This window comes from Opisthocomus hoazin, chromosome W (genome assembly GCF_030867145.1).
Source record: "Opisthocomus hoazin isolate bOpiHoa1 chromosome W, bOpiHoa1.hap1, whole genome shotgun sequence".
Taxonomy (NCBI): Eukaryota; Metazoa; Chordata; class Aves; order Opisthocomiformes; family Opisthocomidae; genus Opisthocomus; species Opisthocomus hoazin.
Window position 1 is genome coordinate 21069083 of NC_134453.1, and position 18222 is coordinate 21087304.

Here is an 18222-nt window from a genome sequence, read left to right on the forward strand (position 1 = left end):
CAGGCTTACAATCATACACCTTTAAGCAATGTTGAGTAAGTTTTAATTGCAATTTAAATAAAAACTATTGATGGCAATATACGAGACAATGTAGTTAAGCTTTTAAAGTTAAGAACGAAGTAGCATGGTCAAAGTTGACAAAACTGTTTTGTAAACTGATGAGACAATGTATTGAAATATATATTACCCTGCAATACTATTTTTAAAAGGCATCATTCATAGCATATCTACAATTTACAGTAGCAGCAAATCAATGTTTCAAATGCTTCCCTTGCAGTTTTTACAACAAGCCTTATTCAACCTTTTCTTTACTGGTGGCCTTCAGTGTTAAAAAAAATTAAGTCTAAAAATGCATTTTTACTATATCAAAAAGTTAGCATTTATCTAATTGGTCTCTTTGCTATTTGTAAACTTACAGCTCTATAGTTTTTGAACTTACACCAAGTTATAAAGTGAAGAAATTTGCAATCACAAAGGGGTCAGAAGCCAAGAATCATATCTTATTATCAAGATACCTCCTGCAAAACAGCACCTAAGAAATGCCCCCATGCTGTCTCTTTATGGGATCTATTAAGTACTATCCAAATAATGACCAATAATGTAGGAAATCTGACAGTGTAACAATATAAGAAGATATGCTGCATCTTCATTCTAATTAGCAATGATGGACTCCTCCGTGTCGTAATGCTACCTGATATTTCCAAATGAGTATTTTACTGCAAATCACTCTTAACAGATTTATTCCCCCCCCCCCCTTCTAATATAGTTGCCATGCTGGATTACTTCAACCAAATTCATCCCTTGCATGATGCTTCATCCAAGGTCTATGCACAAATCTTAGGAGGAAGCAACCTGGTTGAGAGTCCCTCAAGTATACTGTGATTTCTGCATATTAAAAATATCTTTTCTTCTTTTTTAAACAAAGTCAGCTGCAATACCTTTTTCAACATCAACACTGAAACTTTAACAGATTTTTTTGAAAGCCTAAAACATGAGTCACTGCTATTTCGATTCAGATTTTTCTGAGCTGTAGAAGGCACAATGGTGGTGAAACGCCCATCTTTTTTCATATTATCTTTGAACTTTTAAAACTCCCTCCCCTTCTTGCAAAGAAAAGTGTTTACACAGAAATAAATATTGATTCCCAGACTTGCTCTCATGCCAATTTCATTCAGAGTTAATTTGTGTGGTTAAATTTGAAATCGTTTAAAGGAAAAAACTTAATAGCAGCAGGTCTAGTAGAACCTATTTCAGGACTCCAAGATCATCCTCTTATGCCATGAATGCTGTCTGGTGTTTAAGAATGGTAAAATCCTACGTGCCAGAGAGGCTCAGTCATTAAAATATAAGAAGTTGCTCCTCATCTGCAATAATTCAAAAATCATGGCATTCCCTGAATTAAAGAGCCCAGGTCAATGAAAAGATTCTCAGTAGCACCCATGAAGTTTCAGATTGAATCTGTATTTTCAGGTATAAATTAACGCCATATAATATATTCAGAATAACATATCATATTATGCTTAGCTCCAACTAAGCTCATCATATTTGTATTAAAATATCACCAGTAAGATCTCAACTCTTTACTCTTCAATCTTTGTTGAGAAGAAAAACAAGCCTGTTAGTATTTTAATCCACATTACATTTGAGTTCAGCAGAGAGAACTGACTCTCTGGCACAACTGCTCCATTCACAACTTGGGTGCACGCACAAAATGAAGCTAGTAACACTATAGATGTTCATAGCATTATTATGTATTTCACTGAACATTTTCCTTACCTTACTAATTTAGCCAAACATAGTTGTGCCAATCATGTGGATGGTTTGAAAAAAATAACTGCACTATTAAAATGGAAGAGCTTTACTGACATGAAAGACTACTGTATTCTCAAATGTGGCACTTCAATTTTCAGACCACAGACAAGTGAACTGTCTTCTGTAATGCTACGGGTGTCAACAGAAGGTGAAGAGACAGAGTATGTAGAGCCTTTGTACACAAAGGCCACATTAAATTAACTGTCACTACAAATTTTAGAGCATCTCTGTCGGCAAAGCTATTTTTCAGACAAGAGACATTTGAAAATCAGTCCCAATAATAAGCTATGTTGAGACAGTAACCAACACTATAGCTGAGGTGTCGAAATAAAGTAAGACTAAAGGGAACACAGGCTACCCGTAAAACTCTTCTACAACATGTACAGACTTTTTTCAAAAGTAAAGGCAAAAGTTTTTCCATGCTTATGTCCCTCACAGGTGCACTGTAGTTTCTTGATACTCAAGTTCAAGTTAAATCTCTTAGCTTTTGACTATGTGCAGAGGACACCCATGGCCTGAATTTCTAGTAATGCTTTTTGATACCCTGTATTATTTTCTAACTACGTGTTCATCCCCTAAATTTTGAGGATATTCACAGTGTAATGCTAAGTGCACTAAAGCAGCTTTCTAGTAAAAAAAAATAATTTAAGCACTTCGCCAGTTCCAAGCAGAGGGATCGCAGATGGCATGTGAACCTACCACTGTGATGGAGAGCTGGAAGTCCTATTCACAGCTCCACTGCATCTGTTAAGACCACAACGTTTCATTAACCCACAAGTAGCACAGGATGCATTTTTGACCAACCTTGTCCTTATCTCTATAAAAAATATTTTTCTCATTTCCCACAAACCAAAGTCATTTCTATTTAAAGAAAAACTGCAGTGTGGCAGGTACACATTGCACCTAATTCCAAAAGGACAGTTCAAAAGTTTTAATGTCTTAAATGTAATTTAGTATTAAGCAGATGATACGTACTATGAAATAAGGTCACTGTTCCTCAGGATGGTTTTTGCACTCCCACATCTTGCATTGCAGGTAAAATTGGGCCTTGGTGTAATCATCACTAAGTCATCAAGTTCTTTCGTGTGCTGCAATGGGACCTTTTCACTGCAACCATCTCGCGGTTAAGATTGAGAGCTCAAATACAGAAGAGCCTAGTGACACAGAGAAAGTACCCTAGAATGGTTTCAGATCTCCACAACAGAAGTCAGAAATCTAGGCAGATCTGAAATTACCATATGGTGTCTTTCTGAGTCACAAGGTACTTTTATGACTTAAAGAATACAATCTGGGGGATTTATTTTGTGTGGTTTGGGGTTTTTTTAGGGGTAGGGAGGACCCTGTCCCAAAACTCAATGAAATAGTCTTCTTCAACAGGCTTTAAATCAGGCTTTAATTGCCCAAAGTGCAAATATAGTAAATAAAAGGGCACAAAACTATGAAAGCTAGAAGCTTGACTAATTACTAAATTGGTAAAAATAATTTTAGAACTTCTATTAAAAGTTTACTACACAATAATTATAGGAGGACTATGCCTTTCCCAGACTTCCTAATAATAAACATTAACTTCCTTTGTACAACCTGCTTCCTAGCAATATGTCGGAAAAATGCCAGTTCTCATGGTGACAGAATAATCCGCCACAATCAAGTCAGTTAAAACTTTTTTTTTTTTAAATCTGCTGCAAATATTTTAAATAATTCATCCAGCAAACATTAGTTCAGCAACTTAAGACTAATTCTTGCAGTTTTCCTTTAAATGTTCTTGCCCTATGTAAGCTGATATTTATCTCAAAAAAAAAATAATCTTCTAGCACAGAGGCAAAAAGGCATGCAACCCAGTAAAAATTGGCAAGTCAAAAAGTTCATTTTTATGTGGTTTTATTTTTGATTGCCATATGATGACGGTTCTATGGTATAATATGCTGCAAGAATAATTCACACAAAATCCTGTCCACGCCACTTGGGCTAATAAAATAACAAAGACTCAGCAGACAAAAAACTTGAAGAATTCATCTTTCTTTTGCTAATAAAATAATGAGAATGCCCCTATAATTTGCTGCCTCCAATCTTAACACGAATGTGTCAGAAAATTAAAAGTATAAAAATTATAGATCCTTGTGACATAGGAAAATCGTAACAGCTTTGTCTAAAAGGCTGTGTGGATATAGCCTGGGCACCTGCGTAAACAAATTCATATTTATGTCCTAAAATAGGTGATCAGCTACAATCTGCAAGAATTTACAATAAGGCTAAGTAGGTTTGTCATGCACTGAGACGTAAAGCTGAAAGCACAGCATAAGTGCAGTAGTGAACAGGGCCTTACTGTAACACGGGCAAGACGTATGCCATGCTATTTGTAACACAGCTGCCAAGCTGTGGTCTTAATATATTAAAGCTGGCCACTTATCTTAAGAATGTATTTATTAAATTATCACCATATAATGGGATCTGACAGCACTGACAGGAGTTCATAGAGGCTTACAAAGGAAAAGAACTGAAAATTCCAGAATTCAAAGACAGTCCTTCCTCCAATTTACCATTTCTAAGCTTTGTTGTTGTGCAAAAGCGCACTGAAACCTCAGAACAGATTTTAAAATTTGCCCATGTCTTGTTAGTATACTGCAGTCTTCAAATTTACACAGAGCTGCAGTTCTCCTGGTTTTTCTCAAGTGTCAGTCATCTAATTTAACATGACAGCTGAGAAACGATGTCAGATGTGTTACAGTTCAGTTTAAAAAACATCCTCTACCTGGTATCTCTGCAGTGATTGTCTTGCTGCTCCCTGAAACCTCTTCACCATCATCTGATGAACTCGTGCTTGAGTCACACGTCAGGTCACTATCGCTGGTACTGCTGTCCTGCAGCAGGTTGTACTTCTTGCGAGCAGCTGCCTCCCGTTTCTGTCTCAACAGCCGAATTCTTTCTTTGTGCTTTTGGCTTCGATGACCTTTTACCTTGGTAACTCGCCCATTCTGCTTATCACTAGACTGTCGGTTTTTCTTGGCAGCCATTGTGGAAGTTTCACTTTCGGACCTAGATCGCCTGGATTTCCTCCCAACTGCAACCCCAGACACCGCAGAAGGGTCTCCCTCTACAGCAGTTTCAGCTTGACAGGGCTCATTCTCTTCTGTGGAAGACAATGTATCTGAGTCAGCCAAATGCCCACTGGAAGAAGGGGAAAGCATGCAATGATTAGAAGAGTCACTCTCATAAATTCGACCACCCATTGGCTTATCACTCTCTGTAGACGCTAGCTGAGACTCCGAGGAGTCTCGCCTCAGTTCCATCAGTAAGCAAGGCATCGAAGAGAGCACCGCAGAGTCTGCTGCAGCGGGCACATTGTCTTTCTGAGTTTGTGTCTCCAGTTCTATAGGTCCGTCTTCATCAGGAGCAGTCTCTTGCTTTTCAGAAGCCTTTGGTGGAACTTCTGAATCAACAAGTTGTTCTGCTTTTCCCACTGCCTCCATCTTCATTTCAGAACACCAAGGTCCTCCTGGTCTCAAAGCATGGAGCGTGTGGTCTGGAAGACTGGGTGAACTTCGATATGGACTTCAGCAGTACAGCAGTCTGCACAAGAACAGAACAGTAAGAATAATTTATCCAAATAACTCAATCCTGCTCTTCACAGTATTACCTAAACAACTCATTGCTTTTAATTACAGACAATACGGTTCAGTATCGTATTGGTTTTCTTCATTTACTCTTTCCTAGTGAACTCATCCCATTATACCAAACTGTTCTTCCTTTTACACACCTATGAAACATGGTACTGGAATCACATTAAATGTGGTTAACCTCACTAGAATAGCCAAAACACATCAGAAAATAATAAAAATATTTCTAAACTCTTACTTTATATAATTCAAATCAATATATTATAAGCAACATTTGCTAAACTTTTTTTTACTTAGAACTTTGAACATATTTTAATGGAGAATTTTAGTCCTTATGAGCAATGCCAGCTTGAAAATTCCCCGACTTGGTACTCATCTACCTGGACAGACCAGAATATACTTCAGTTTCCCTATCTATGAGAAATCTACTTTCGGTTGAACAGGACCTCAACCCTATAAAATGACAATTTTTTTTTACGGTAATTTGCAAACTTACAGCACCAACGTGCCACAGGAGAAATCCAGTCACTTTGAGCAGAAACCAAGCAGCTGCTGAACATTACAGAGCAAGAGTACAAACATCTCCCTCTTCCAGCAGGACCGCTCTGCCAGCAGACCCCATGTACCAAAGACGTTATTTACAAGAAAGTGAGACTAAATTGCAAGGACTCTGGATTTATGACATCTACAGGCAAGGTCTTCAGAAACATTAGCTACACGTAACACAGACTTGTTCTCAGCACAGAACCACCACGCTGGTAAGTCACGAAAAGACTTTTCAGGAGTATCTAACACACCATTCCAGTGCTCCTTGAGTGTCTCCCATACGAGTCCTGCCTGGTTGTCCGAGAACCTAAAAGCTGACCTAATTTCTCTCAAATCTGCCAGGAAAACAGCACCAAACAGTATGAGCTGCAAGCAAAAAACAGTATCCACCCACACCAGTATCCTACATTTTACTTCAAGTTATAACTTAATAAATAGCGTTGCTTCAGTGCAAACACAAAACAACAAGCTATTTATCTGCTTGATGACTTGCATGTCATCAACCAAAAAGTACCTGAAGCACCTTCAGGGAAATTTTGTTTTAGAGATCAGTATTTATCATTTTATCTTCATTATTCACACTTTGCCTTCCACCTAAATTTTCATGTGGAATTCAAGATAGAATAAAGATTTTTCAGTTCCCACATTCGCTTACAGATGAGTGGTATGGAACAAACTGTTCATGAGTTAAGAATTATAGCAAATGATAAATTTATGGCACTTCAAAAAAAGTAGGAAAAAAAACCCCACAGTGTTAAGGTTTAACCTACTGTTTTTAAAAAATGCATTTCTGCAGACAAAGGCAATTAGTACTTGAGCAGCCTAAGAAAGCATGGATGGTTCAGAGAGATTTTCCCGTACCCTGACAATCCTTCTTCAGTTTCCTGATCCATCCCAAGCTGCCTGTAATGGTATGTATGTAATTGTACGCTGTTTCCCCCCCTCCACCTGCAGCACAGAATAAGGCTACCTCCCTGCTTCTAAAAGGTGCTGTGAGAAGCTCAGTGTTGTCCTGGCTGCCCCAACCCACTTTGAAACTTCATTTTTAAGGAATATTAAAATAGAGTTCATGCTTCCTTCAGGCTAATGAATGAAATGCTGTATGGTTGTGATACCTGTAAATGTAAAATTTCCACTTACCAGAGTGATTGTAATTAAACTAAACTAGATCCTTGCTGTTCTGAGAAGACAAGAAAGCTTTAAGATAAAGAGGCTCCTCAATAACACTACTTAGACAAACTCGACTTGCTGTTTTGAGAAGGCAGGAAAGCTCTAAGATAGAGAGGCTCCTAAATAATTCTACCCCAGACAGCTCAGCCTTGGGAGGGCAGATGCACCAAGCTAGAGAGATAAAGAGGCACCAAGAGGGCAACAAGACCGGAGCAAAACAACCTGGAAGGACACGGTATACGTAATCTTAGAACTGAGTCTGCGCAGAAACAAAGGTCAACCAGCGGACACTGTGATGAGGAGTATAAGCCTTCATCTTGAGACCCCCAAAGACCACCCGAGGACGCTAACAGACATGCATGAAAGATATTAACATATGCTAATTTGTTCGTGGAAAAGTCATGAATATGCTAAACATTTCTCAGAAATATAATGAATATATATATTGTGATTGTATTTAACCTGAAATGACAGGGTGTTTGGCGCGCACGTTTGGAGGAGAGATCCCCCGTGTGCCCGGCGCCGCAATAAAGAATACCTGCTTAATAGCCCTCTGACTATTGAGTCTTCAGCTCCAGCTTTTCACGGCATCAGTTGTCTGGGTTCAGCTGGGACAGAGTTAATTTTCACAAGAAGCTGGTTGGGCTGACCCAAACAGCCAATCAAATGGAATATTCTATACCATGTGATGTCATGCTCAGTATTTACGTGGGGAGCTGGCTGAAGGAGGGGCTTTTTGCTACTTGTGAGCAAGTCGAGCATCGGGTGGTGAGAACACTGCATGTTGTATATGCTTTTTATCAGTATTATTGATTGTTGTTTTCTTCTCCCTTTGCCATTGTTAAACTGTTCTCATCCCAACCCGTGAGTTTTTGCCTTTTTCCTTCTGATTCTCCTCCCCATGCCACTGGGGTAGGGGAAGGAGCGAGAGAGTAACTGCGTGGTTCTTTGTTGCAAATTGAGGCAAAACTACAACAATGGTGCAAGGGAATTGTGAAAATATTTATGGGAGAGAAACACCAGTTAAGGAAAAAAAGCTTAGTTAGTACCAGACAACACAAGAAAGATGGAGATGGTAACTCCAGGTCTGCTAAATATGAAAAAGGAAAAAAAAAACCCCAAAACAGTAAAACCAGCATTTTACTTCCAAAAAAAAGGAATAAAATACATACTGTAAAATACAGGGACATACATACACACAGCACACACCAGTATGCAGAAGGCATTAAATATCTAACTATACCTTTACCTGGGAAATATTTTTAAATCATGGACTCATTCATAAAGGCACATAATTTGTACACTATAAGAACAGCACTTTAATGAAGAAATCCAGAAGGATTTTGAAGGTGAGATTAGTAGAGTCGGCTCAGCCAGTCTTAACAGCTCGCTGCCGCTAACAGGGATGGGTTTTACCCCCTACTCTTTTACCACCCACTCATGACTGCACAGTCACGTTCCCTCCTTTGCACCAGAACTGGCTCATCCTTTCTTGGGTAGACTCATTTCATTAAGCCAGTAGGAAAACAAACAAACAAACAAAAAAAAAACCAAAAAACAAACAAACAAAACAAAAAACCAACAACAACAAACCCCAGAAAATAAGTGAAATTTTCTGTCAGAGCTGGCAGGAAGACAAGGGAAGGACAAGCAACAAAACCAAAAAAACCACCAAATCTGATTAAAAACTACCTGCTGTTTGGTCTCGCCACACCTTGAACTCACAGGTTCCAACTAGACACAGAAGAGGGTACTGAGTGTTTCTCTCACAGCACCGTCTGTCCTGACAAGAGATTTTTGAAGATAAAAAATAATTAAAAAGCAAAAACTTAAATTCAGAGGTGTTAGTAGCTTCCTAAAGAACAACTACCACAACATGTCTGCTATTAAGTAATACATACTACTGCACAAAGAGTTATATATCAAAGATGGCAGGCATGCCTTTTATCAGTCAATAATTGACCACTCGCACATCCGTCATAATATTTGTTTGGTTTGCTCTCAGTAAATGTTCTTTATAATTGTATATCTTGCAATGTCAGAAGGAAATGAGCTTCACCCAAACAAACGATAAGGCCTGAAATACTTAATAAATACCATGATACCCTAACCTTAATTGTACGTATCATTTTAGGTGTTATTGAACCGATTCAAGATAAAGAATGCCTAGCTTATATGAAGCAAACCAGCTCTTTTTCTCAGCAGCTGTGGATACGAGAGATTCTTACTTCAAAAGTACCAAGTTTTTCATAGCAGCTAGCTGTTAGGAGTCACTTGTTACGGGTTTGTGTGGCAAGGTTTTGGTAGTGGGGGGGCTATAGGGGTGGCTTCTGTGAGAAGCTGTGAGAAGCTTCCCCCATGTCTGATAAAGCCAGTGCCAGCCGGCTCTAAGACGGACCCACCACTGGCCAAGGCCAAGCCAATCAGCAATGGTGGTAGCGCCTCTGTGATAACATATTTAAGAAAGGGAAGAAAAAACTCAGTGATGAAACAGCAGTGCAGAAAGAGAGGAGTGAGACTGATTCGAAGATCCGGTAGGAAAAAAACCTAACAGTACAATGTATACTGTTAAACAGGTATTCTTTATTGCGGCGCCGGGCACATGGGGGATTTCTCCTCCAAACGTGCACACCAGACACCCTGTTGCTTCAGGTTAAATACAATCACACATGTAAATATTCATTATATTTCTAGGAACTAATTAGCATATGTAAATATCTTTCACGCATGTCTGTTAGCATCTTTGGGTGGTCTTCGGGGGTCCCAAGATGAAGGCCCATCCTCTTCATCACGCTGTTCACTGATTGACATTTGTTTCTGCGCAAACTCAGTTCCAGGATCATGTATATCATGTCCTTCAGGGTGTTTTGCTCCGGTCTTGTTGCTCTCTTGGTGCCTCCTTATCTCTGTAGCTTAGCGCATTTGCCCTCCCAAGGCCGAGCTGTCTGGAGTAGAATTATTTAGGAGTCTCTTTTATCCCACAATTATCCCAATTATTTGCTGAGAACCAAGACCACTTTTGTTTCACTTAATTATTTTGTCTAACGACTAAGTGACAGCTTGTGCCCATGTCCTTCCACTACATTCCTTAATGAGAAAACAGGGATTAGTGTAACAGTTACATTGTTAGATCACTATGCATGAAGAAATACAAGTTACAGTACTAAAGACTACTAAAAACTAGAAAATATTAAGGCTTTTTGTTATAGTTTCACATTTCTTACAATCCCCTCTATCAAGACTGTGTGAGAGAAACAACTCTGCAGACACCAAGGTCAGTGAAGAAGGAGGGAGAGGATGTGCTCGAGATGCGGGAGCAGAGAGTTTTCCCTTGCAGCTCGTGCTGAAGACCATGGTGAAGCAGGTTGTCCCCCTGCAGTCCATGGAGGTCCAGGGTGGAGCAGATCTCCACCTGTAGCCCGTGGAAGGGACCCCATGCCAGAGCAGGTGGATGCCTGAAGGAAGCTGTGACCCCGTGGGGAGCCCTGCGCTGGAGCAGGCTCATGCCAGGACCTGCGGACCCATGGAGAGAGGAGCCCACACCAGAGCAGGTTTGCTGGCAGGGCTTGTGACCCCGTGGGGGACCCATACTGGAGCAGCCTGTTCCTGAAGGACTGCACCCTGTGGAAGGGACCCATGCTGGGGCAGTTCTTGAAGAGCTGCAGCCTGTGGGAAGGACTCACATTGGAGAAGTTTGTGGAGAACTGTCTCCTGTGAGAGGAACCTTCACGCTGGAGCAGGGGCAGAGTGTGAGGAGTCGTCTTCGTCCTGAGGAGGACAAGGAGTGGCAGAGACAACATGTGATGAACTGACCGTAACCCTCAGTCCCCGTCCCCCTGCACCGCTTCGAGGGAGGAGGGAGAAAAATCGGGAGTGAAGTTGAGCCCAGGAAGAAGGGAGGGGTGGGGGGAAGGTGTTTTAGGATCTGGATTTTTCTCTCACTGTCCTACTCTGATTTGATTGGTGATGAATTAAACTCCCTTTTCTCCCCAAGTTCAGTCTGTTTTGTCCATGACAGTAATCGGTGAGTGATCTCTCCCTGCCCTTATCTCGACCCTTTCATCATCTTTCCTCTCCCCTGTCCAACTGAGGAGGGGGAGTGATAGAGTGGTTTTGGTGGGCACCTGGCATTTATCCAGGCCAAACCAAAACGTCACTTTAGTTTATTACTGACACATTTCCTCTATTCAGAGTCCAACAAACCACTTCTTTTCCCTGCTTACGACCTTCTTATGCAAGTTCTAGCAATTATCTAAATGAAAAAAAGTATCTAGCAGAACACTGCCTTTTAATGCCATTTTAACACTGAAAGAAAAGTTTGAACAACCTATCTCCTCGCACCACTAGCCGCCATTCATTTGCAAGCTGTAATTTAGAAAAAAAAGAGAAACTGTACCTATGTTTTTGCAGAAATAACATCAAGCACATTCTCTAAGCTTTTGTGACTACGTAAATGAAAAGTTAAACTGCACTGCTGCATAGGAGTTACTCGTTCAGAATACACAGCTAACTACAGCGATCCTTCCAGAGCAGGTACCACCCTACAGCTCCAGTGTCCCAGAAGGCAGTATTTTCATCTAAACCTGAGTATGGTTTCATATTTATAGAGAACTAAAGAATATAGTGGCTCATACTAACATAAACAATTATTTCCATCACCAGTGGATTACGTTATCTCACATTTACCCAACGAAACTGAACAAAGATGGAATAAATCAGAGGTGTGAGAAAGGTAATGACAAATGCATACAAGTGAGGTTAACAAATTACATAAAACAGCTTCACCAAAAACCTCTGTAGGTGTATCTGCGTGTTGGTTATGCTTTTTTCCTACTTGAATTGCCTTCCTTTCCGTTAAAAGCCAACACACTTAATTCAGCAAACTCACCAGTGACATTCTAGTATAAACAGCAAATACAGATATGCCCAACAATAAAATGTCCAAATAACCAAAAACTAATCAATCAAAATAATTAGACTGCTGTCAGAAAAAACTAATCTGCATCCAGATAAACGTATAAATACAAATGCCTTCTGTACTTCCCAACTGCTATCTTTTGGACTTGTTTATCTCCTCCCCAAGATACCATACATTTTTTATTTTCTTTTAAGTGTCACACATACCCATGCACTTAAAGCAACAGAAGTGTGACCAGCTGTCCTGGGTTCAGCCAGCAGAGGATTAATTTTCACTGGAATCCAGGAAGGGACACAGCCAGCGGGCAACCCCACCTGGCCAAACAGAGCAGGGTATTCCATACCAGGTGCCGTCATGCTGGGTTCCGGAGGTGGGGAGCTGGGGGGCAGGAACTCACTCGCGGCTTGGGAGCGCGCATCGGCGGCCGGTCCGGGAGAGCGGCTCTCTGGGTTGTGCGGTTTGTGTTGTGTATTCCCCTTATCTGTATCGTTGTTGTTACTATTCCCTTTGCTTGCTGTTCTGTTAAATTGCCCTTATCCCGACCCACCAGTTTCTGCCTGTTTCTTTCCATTCTCCTCCACACCCCGGCGGGGGGAGGGGCGGCCCCGTGGTGCTTTTGTTGCTAGCCGCAACCAAACCATTACATTAAATTTGGCGCCCAAGCATGGGGCGGGGATAACGGCAGGGCTGAGCAGCGGGTGTTGAAACAGCTGTCTTAGATTTTGTAAAATTTTGTTATACGCATTTTTCTGTGTTAGTTAAATAGTCGCTGGTAAAAAATGTTTCTGACTTTGATCAAATGTCTCTGCAACGTAAACCCTTACTTGCTGTATGTGTTCGCCACCGTGCTGTTTATTACCTCAGAGAAAAAGATCAGGATTATGATTTTGCTGTACTGTATGATATCAACTTATGACATAATATCATCACTGTGCATGAAATTAGGCTTGTATTTGCATGCGGCACTGCGGTCATTTCCATACCTCCGATCCTATGTCGTAGAATTTGTTAATAATCAAACCCAGTCTGTGGGGAAAACCAAAGGGGATACCTTCCCCCACTCTTTCGCCCCCCCCTCTCTCCTTCAGGCTGGTCCTAACGGCTTTTGAGAATTTCGAGTACCCGTGGGATGCTCAGGGCAGCACTCTCCTATTGTTCTGCCTCCTGAATGGGTTGCAGGTTTTGTTTAGGGTTAAACAAGTAGTTAACAATATTGTGCAGAGACCTGCCCCGGGGCTGGACAACTATGAGTGGCTGGGTGTGTGGGACAGCATGGGCAAGTACCTAGGGCAGTGGGCAACCCCTGTGTTTTTGAAACTCACCCCTGAACAAGTACAGAATCCCCACAATCTAGTAAAATATCTGCAAAAAGTGTGCTGCCACCCTGGGAACTCGAGAGAGACACAAATCACTGCAACTTGCTGGGGTCTGGCCCACGCCTACGGAGCCCTGTTCAACCTGATTCAGTGCACTAAAGGGGAAAGGGGGGAAACGAAGTGGCAGGCACTGCGACTGGCGCTGCCCCCCCCACCCGGCCCTGCAGCCCCTCCAGCCCAGGAGGCAGTCACAGCCCCCCCGACTGGCACCACCGCTGCTGCAGCCACTGGCGTGGTCCCGGTTTCCCCGGCAGGCACAGCAGTTGATGCAGCTCCAGCTCCAGCAGCAGGCATCACAGCTGAACCCAATGACCAACCTGTGCTGGTAGCAGTCGCCCCTGTAAAACTAAAGAAAAACACAAAGAGAGCAGATTGCTCCGGGAGGGATGACAATGAACCAGGGTCATCACAGGAGACAGAGACAGAGATCATCACCCAGTCCCTGTCCCTGAGTGAGCTGTCAGACATGTGGAAAGATTTCAGCCGCCACCATGGTTAACACATTGTCACCTGGCTGCTGTGGTGCTGGGATAATGGGGCCAGCAGCTCGGAATTAGAGGGCAAGGAAGCCAAGCAGCTGGGATCCCTGGCCAGGGATGGGGGCATTGACAAGGCCATTGGGAAAAAGGAACAAGTCCTCAGCCTCTGGAGGAGACTTCTCTCAGGCATGAGGGAGAGGTACCCCTTCAGTGACGATTTTGTGTGCTATCCTGGCAAGTGGACCAATATGGAAAAGGGTATTCAGTACTTGAGGGAATTAGCTGTGCGGGAGCTGGTTTACTATGAACCAGACAATGACCAGGTACCCACAGACCCAGATGAAGTCCAGTGCACACCATCTATGTGGAGGAAGTTTGTGCGGAACGCACCATCCTCATATGCCAACTCACTGCCAATAGTAGACTGGAAAGGTAAATAGGCACCAACAGTGGATGAGGTGGCTGTCCGACTCCGGCAATATGAGGAAAGTCTCTCTTCCTCCCACGTCTCAGCTGTGGAGAAACTGGCCCGGGAGGTCCAGCAAATCAAAGAGAATAGGTCCTACTCCCCACCTGTACGGGCCAGCATCTCAGCTATTAGGGGCAAGCGTTCCTCTGCTCAGGAGAGGGAATACAGAGGCTACACACCATGGGGCACCCTGTGGTTTTACCTGCGTGACCACAGAGAGGACATGAGGAAGGGGGATGGAAAACCCACCTCAAGCCTAGAGGCACGAGTGCGTGAGTTACGAGGTAAAACAATCACCAAAGGGGATTCTGGTAGGAAAAATGCCACTCCAGTTTCCAGCAGCCAGCTCTCCAGACCAGGTAGACAGTTTGATCTTGATTCCAATCCTCTGGAGGGGACCTCCAAGTCATTTTTACAGCAGGTGAGCAGCAAATTCTCTGACCAGGATTAGAGGGGCCCTGCCTCCAGCCAGGTGGAGGAAAGGGACAACCGCATTTATTGGACAGTGTGGATTCGGTGGCCTGGCACGTCAGATCCACAAGAGTAGAAAGCTCTAGTGGACACTGGTGCACAGTGTACTTTAATGCCATCAGATTTCAAAGGGTCAGAGTCCATTTGCATTTCGGGAGTGACAGGGGGTCCCAAGAGCTGAGTGCATTGGAGGCTGAAGTGAGCCTCACTGGGCAGGACTGGCAGAAGCACCCCATTGTGACTGGCCCCGAGGCTCCGTGCAACCTTAGTACACACTGCTTCAGGAGAGGGTATTTCAAGGACCCAAAGGGGTATCGGTGGGCTTTTGGCATAGCTGCTGTGGAGACGGAAGAAATTAAACAGCTGTCCATTTTGCCTGGTCTCTCGGAGGATCCTTCCATTGTGGGGTTGCTGAGGGTGGAAGAACAACAGGTACCAATCGCAACCACAGCGGTGCACTGGCGACAATATCGTACCAACCGAGACTCCCTTCTCCCCATTCATTAGCTGATCCGCCAGCTGGAGAGTCAAGGAGTGATCAGCAAAACTCACTCACCCTTTAATAGTCCCATATGGCCAGTGAGAAAATCTGCTGGAGAGTGGAGACTGACAATAGACTACCGTGGCCTGAATGAAGTCACACCACCGCTGAGTGCTGCCCTGCCAGACATGCTAGAACTTCAGTATCAGCTGGAGTCAAAGGCAGCCAAGTGGTATGCTACAATTGACATGGCTAATGCATTCTTCTCCATCCCTTTGGCAGCAGAGTGCAGGCCACAGTTTGCTTTCACCTGGAGGGGCATCCAGTACACCTGGAATCGACTGCCCCAGGGGTGGAAGCACAGTCCCACCATTTGCCATGGACTAATCCAGACTGCACTGGAAAAGGGTGAAGCTCCAGAACATCTGCAGTACATTGATGACATCATTGTATGGGGTGACACCGCGGAGGAAGTTTTTGAGAAAGGGGAGAAAATAGTTCAGATCCTCCTGAAAGCCGGTTTTGCCATTAAGCGAAGTAAAGTCAAGGGACCTGCGCAAGAGATCCAGTTTTTGGGGATAAAATGGCAGGATGGGCATTGACAAATCCCAATGGATGTCATCAACAAAAAAGCAGCTATGTCTCCACCAACCAGCAAAAAGGAAGCACAGGCCTTCCTGGGTGTTGTGGGTTTTTGGAGGATGCACATCCCAAATTACAGCCAGACTGTAAGCCCTCTGTACCACATGACCCGGAAGAAGAATGATTTTGAATGGGGCCCTGAGCAACGACAGGCATTTGAACAAATTAAAGGGGAGATAGTTCATGCCATAGCCCTTGGTCCAGTCCGGTCAGGGCAAGATGTTAAAAACGTGCTCTACACCGCAGCCGGGGAGAATGGCCCAACCTGGAGTCTCTGGCAGAAAGCACCAGGGGAGACTCGAGGTCGGCATCTGGGGTTCTGGAGCCGGGGATACAAAGGATCCGAGGCCCGCTATACTCCCACTGAAAAAGAGATTCTGGCAGCATATGAAGGCGTTGGAGCTGCTTCAGAAGTGGTCGGCACTGAAGCACAGCTCCTCCTAGCACCACGATTGCTGGTCCTGGGCTGGATGTTCAAAGACAGGGTCCCCTCTACGCATCATGCCACCAATGCTACGTGGAGTAACTGGGTCACGCTGATCACCCAGTGGGCCCGAATGGGAAACCCCAGTTGCCCAGGAATTCTGGAGGAAATCATGGACTGGCCAGAAGGCAAAGATTTTGGAGCATCGCCAGAGGAGGAGGTGACACGTGCTGAAGAGGCCCCACAGTATAACCAACTACCAGAAGATGAGAAACAGTATGCCCTGTTCACGGATGGGTCCTGTCGCATTGTGGGGAAGCAGCGGAGGTGGAAGGCTGCTGTATGGAGCCCTACACGACAAGTCGCGGAAACTGCCGAGGGAGAAGGTGAGTCCAGCCAGTTTGCAGAGGTGAAAGCCATCCAGCTGGCTTTAGACATTGCCAGTCGAGAGAAGTGGCCAGTGCTCTGTTTTTACACTGACTCTTCGATGGTGGCCAATGCCTTGTGGGGGTGGCTGCAGCAATGGAAGAAGAACAACTGGCAGCGCAGAGGCAAACCTATCTGGGCTGCCCCATTGTGGCAAGATATTGCTGCCCAGCTAGAGCAGTTGGCTGTAAAAGCCTGTCACGTGGACGCCCACGTCCCTAAGAGTCGGGCCACTGAGGAACATCAAAACAACCACCAGGTGGATCAGGCTGCTAAGATTTAAGTGGCTCAGGTGGATCTGGACTGGCAACATAAGGGTGAACTATTCATAGCTGGGTGGGTCCATGACACCTCGGGCCACCAAGGAAGAGACAGAACATACAGATGGGCTCGTGACCGAGGGGTGGACTTGACCATGGACACCATCGCACAGGTTATCTGTCCATGAATGTGAAACATACACTGCAATCAAGCAAGCCAAGCGGGTAAAGCCTCAGTGGTATGGAGGACGATGGCTAAAATATAAATAAGGGGAGGCTTGGCAGATTGACTACATCACACTGCCACAAACCCGCCAAGGCAAGCGCTATGTGCTCACAATGGTGGACGCCACCACCGGATGGCTGGAAACCTACCCTGTGCCCCATGCCACCGCCCGGAATACCATCCCGGGCCTGGAAAAACGAGTCCTTGTGGCGACATGGTACTCCCGAAAGAATTGAGTCAGACAACGGGACTCACTTTCGCAACAGCCTCATAGACACCTTGGCCAAAGAACATGGTATCGAGTGGGTGTATCACATCCTCTACCATGCACCAGCCTCTGGAAAGATCGAATGGTACAATGGGCTGCTAAAAACCACTTTGAGAGCAATGGTAGGTGGGACTTTGAAAAACTGGAATACTCATTTAGCAAAGGCCACCTGGTTGGTTAACACCAGAGGATCCACCAACCAGGCTGGTCCTGCCCAGTCAAAACCTCAGCGCCCCGTAGAAGGGGACAAAGTCCCCGTAGTGCACATGCGGAACATGTTAGGGAAGACAGTCTGGGTTAGTCCTGCCTCGGGCAAAGGCAAGCCCGTCCGCGGGATTGCTTTTGCCCAAGGACCTGGGTGTACCTGGTGGGTAATGCGGAAGGATGGGGAAGTCCGATGTGTACCTCATGGGGATTTGATTTTGGGTGAGAATAGTCCATAAATAAATTGTATAAAGTTAATTTTTAAATAACCCTGTCACTGTCTGTTATCACTGTTATAATTGTTATATGTTATACCAGTAGTAGCATAGTAAGAATCTTCCAGATTAAAGAAGGATGGACTTTTTGATGAACCCTAGCAGAGCAAAGCGATGATGGGACTGGACCTGGGTTTCAACAACTGGCACCCAGCAACTTC

The 18222-nt window shown here is 43.9% G+C and overlaps 1 protein-coding gene across 5 annotated transcripts in view; it reads right to left on the reverse strand.

The window, feature by feature from the left end:
- Positions 1-18222, reverse strand: part of LOC142365620 (protein ARK2N-like) — a 69749-nt gene that overhangs the window by 30050 nt on the left and 21477 nt on the right. For 3 of the 5 annotated variants that reach the window (XM_075446575.1, XM_075446579.1, XM_075446578.1), the window contains exon 2: positions 4562-5379. In XM_075446575.1, coding sequence (XP_075302690.1) covers positions 4562-5285 — 724 coding nt within the window. In that variant the 5' untranslated portion in view covers positions 5286-5379. Of the gene's footprint in view, positions 1-4561; positions 5380-8834; positions 8921-10825; positions 10911-18222 lie in introns of all 5 variants that reach the window. The other 2 variants (XM_075446576.1, XM_075446577.1) reach the window with 2 other exon arrangements.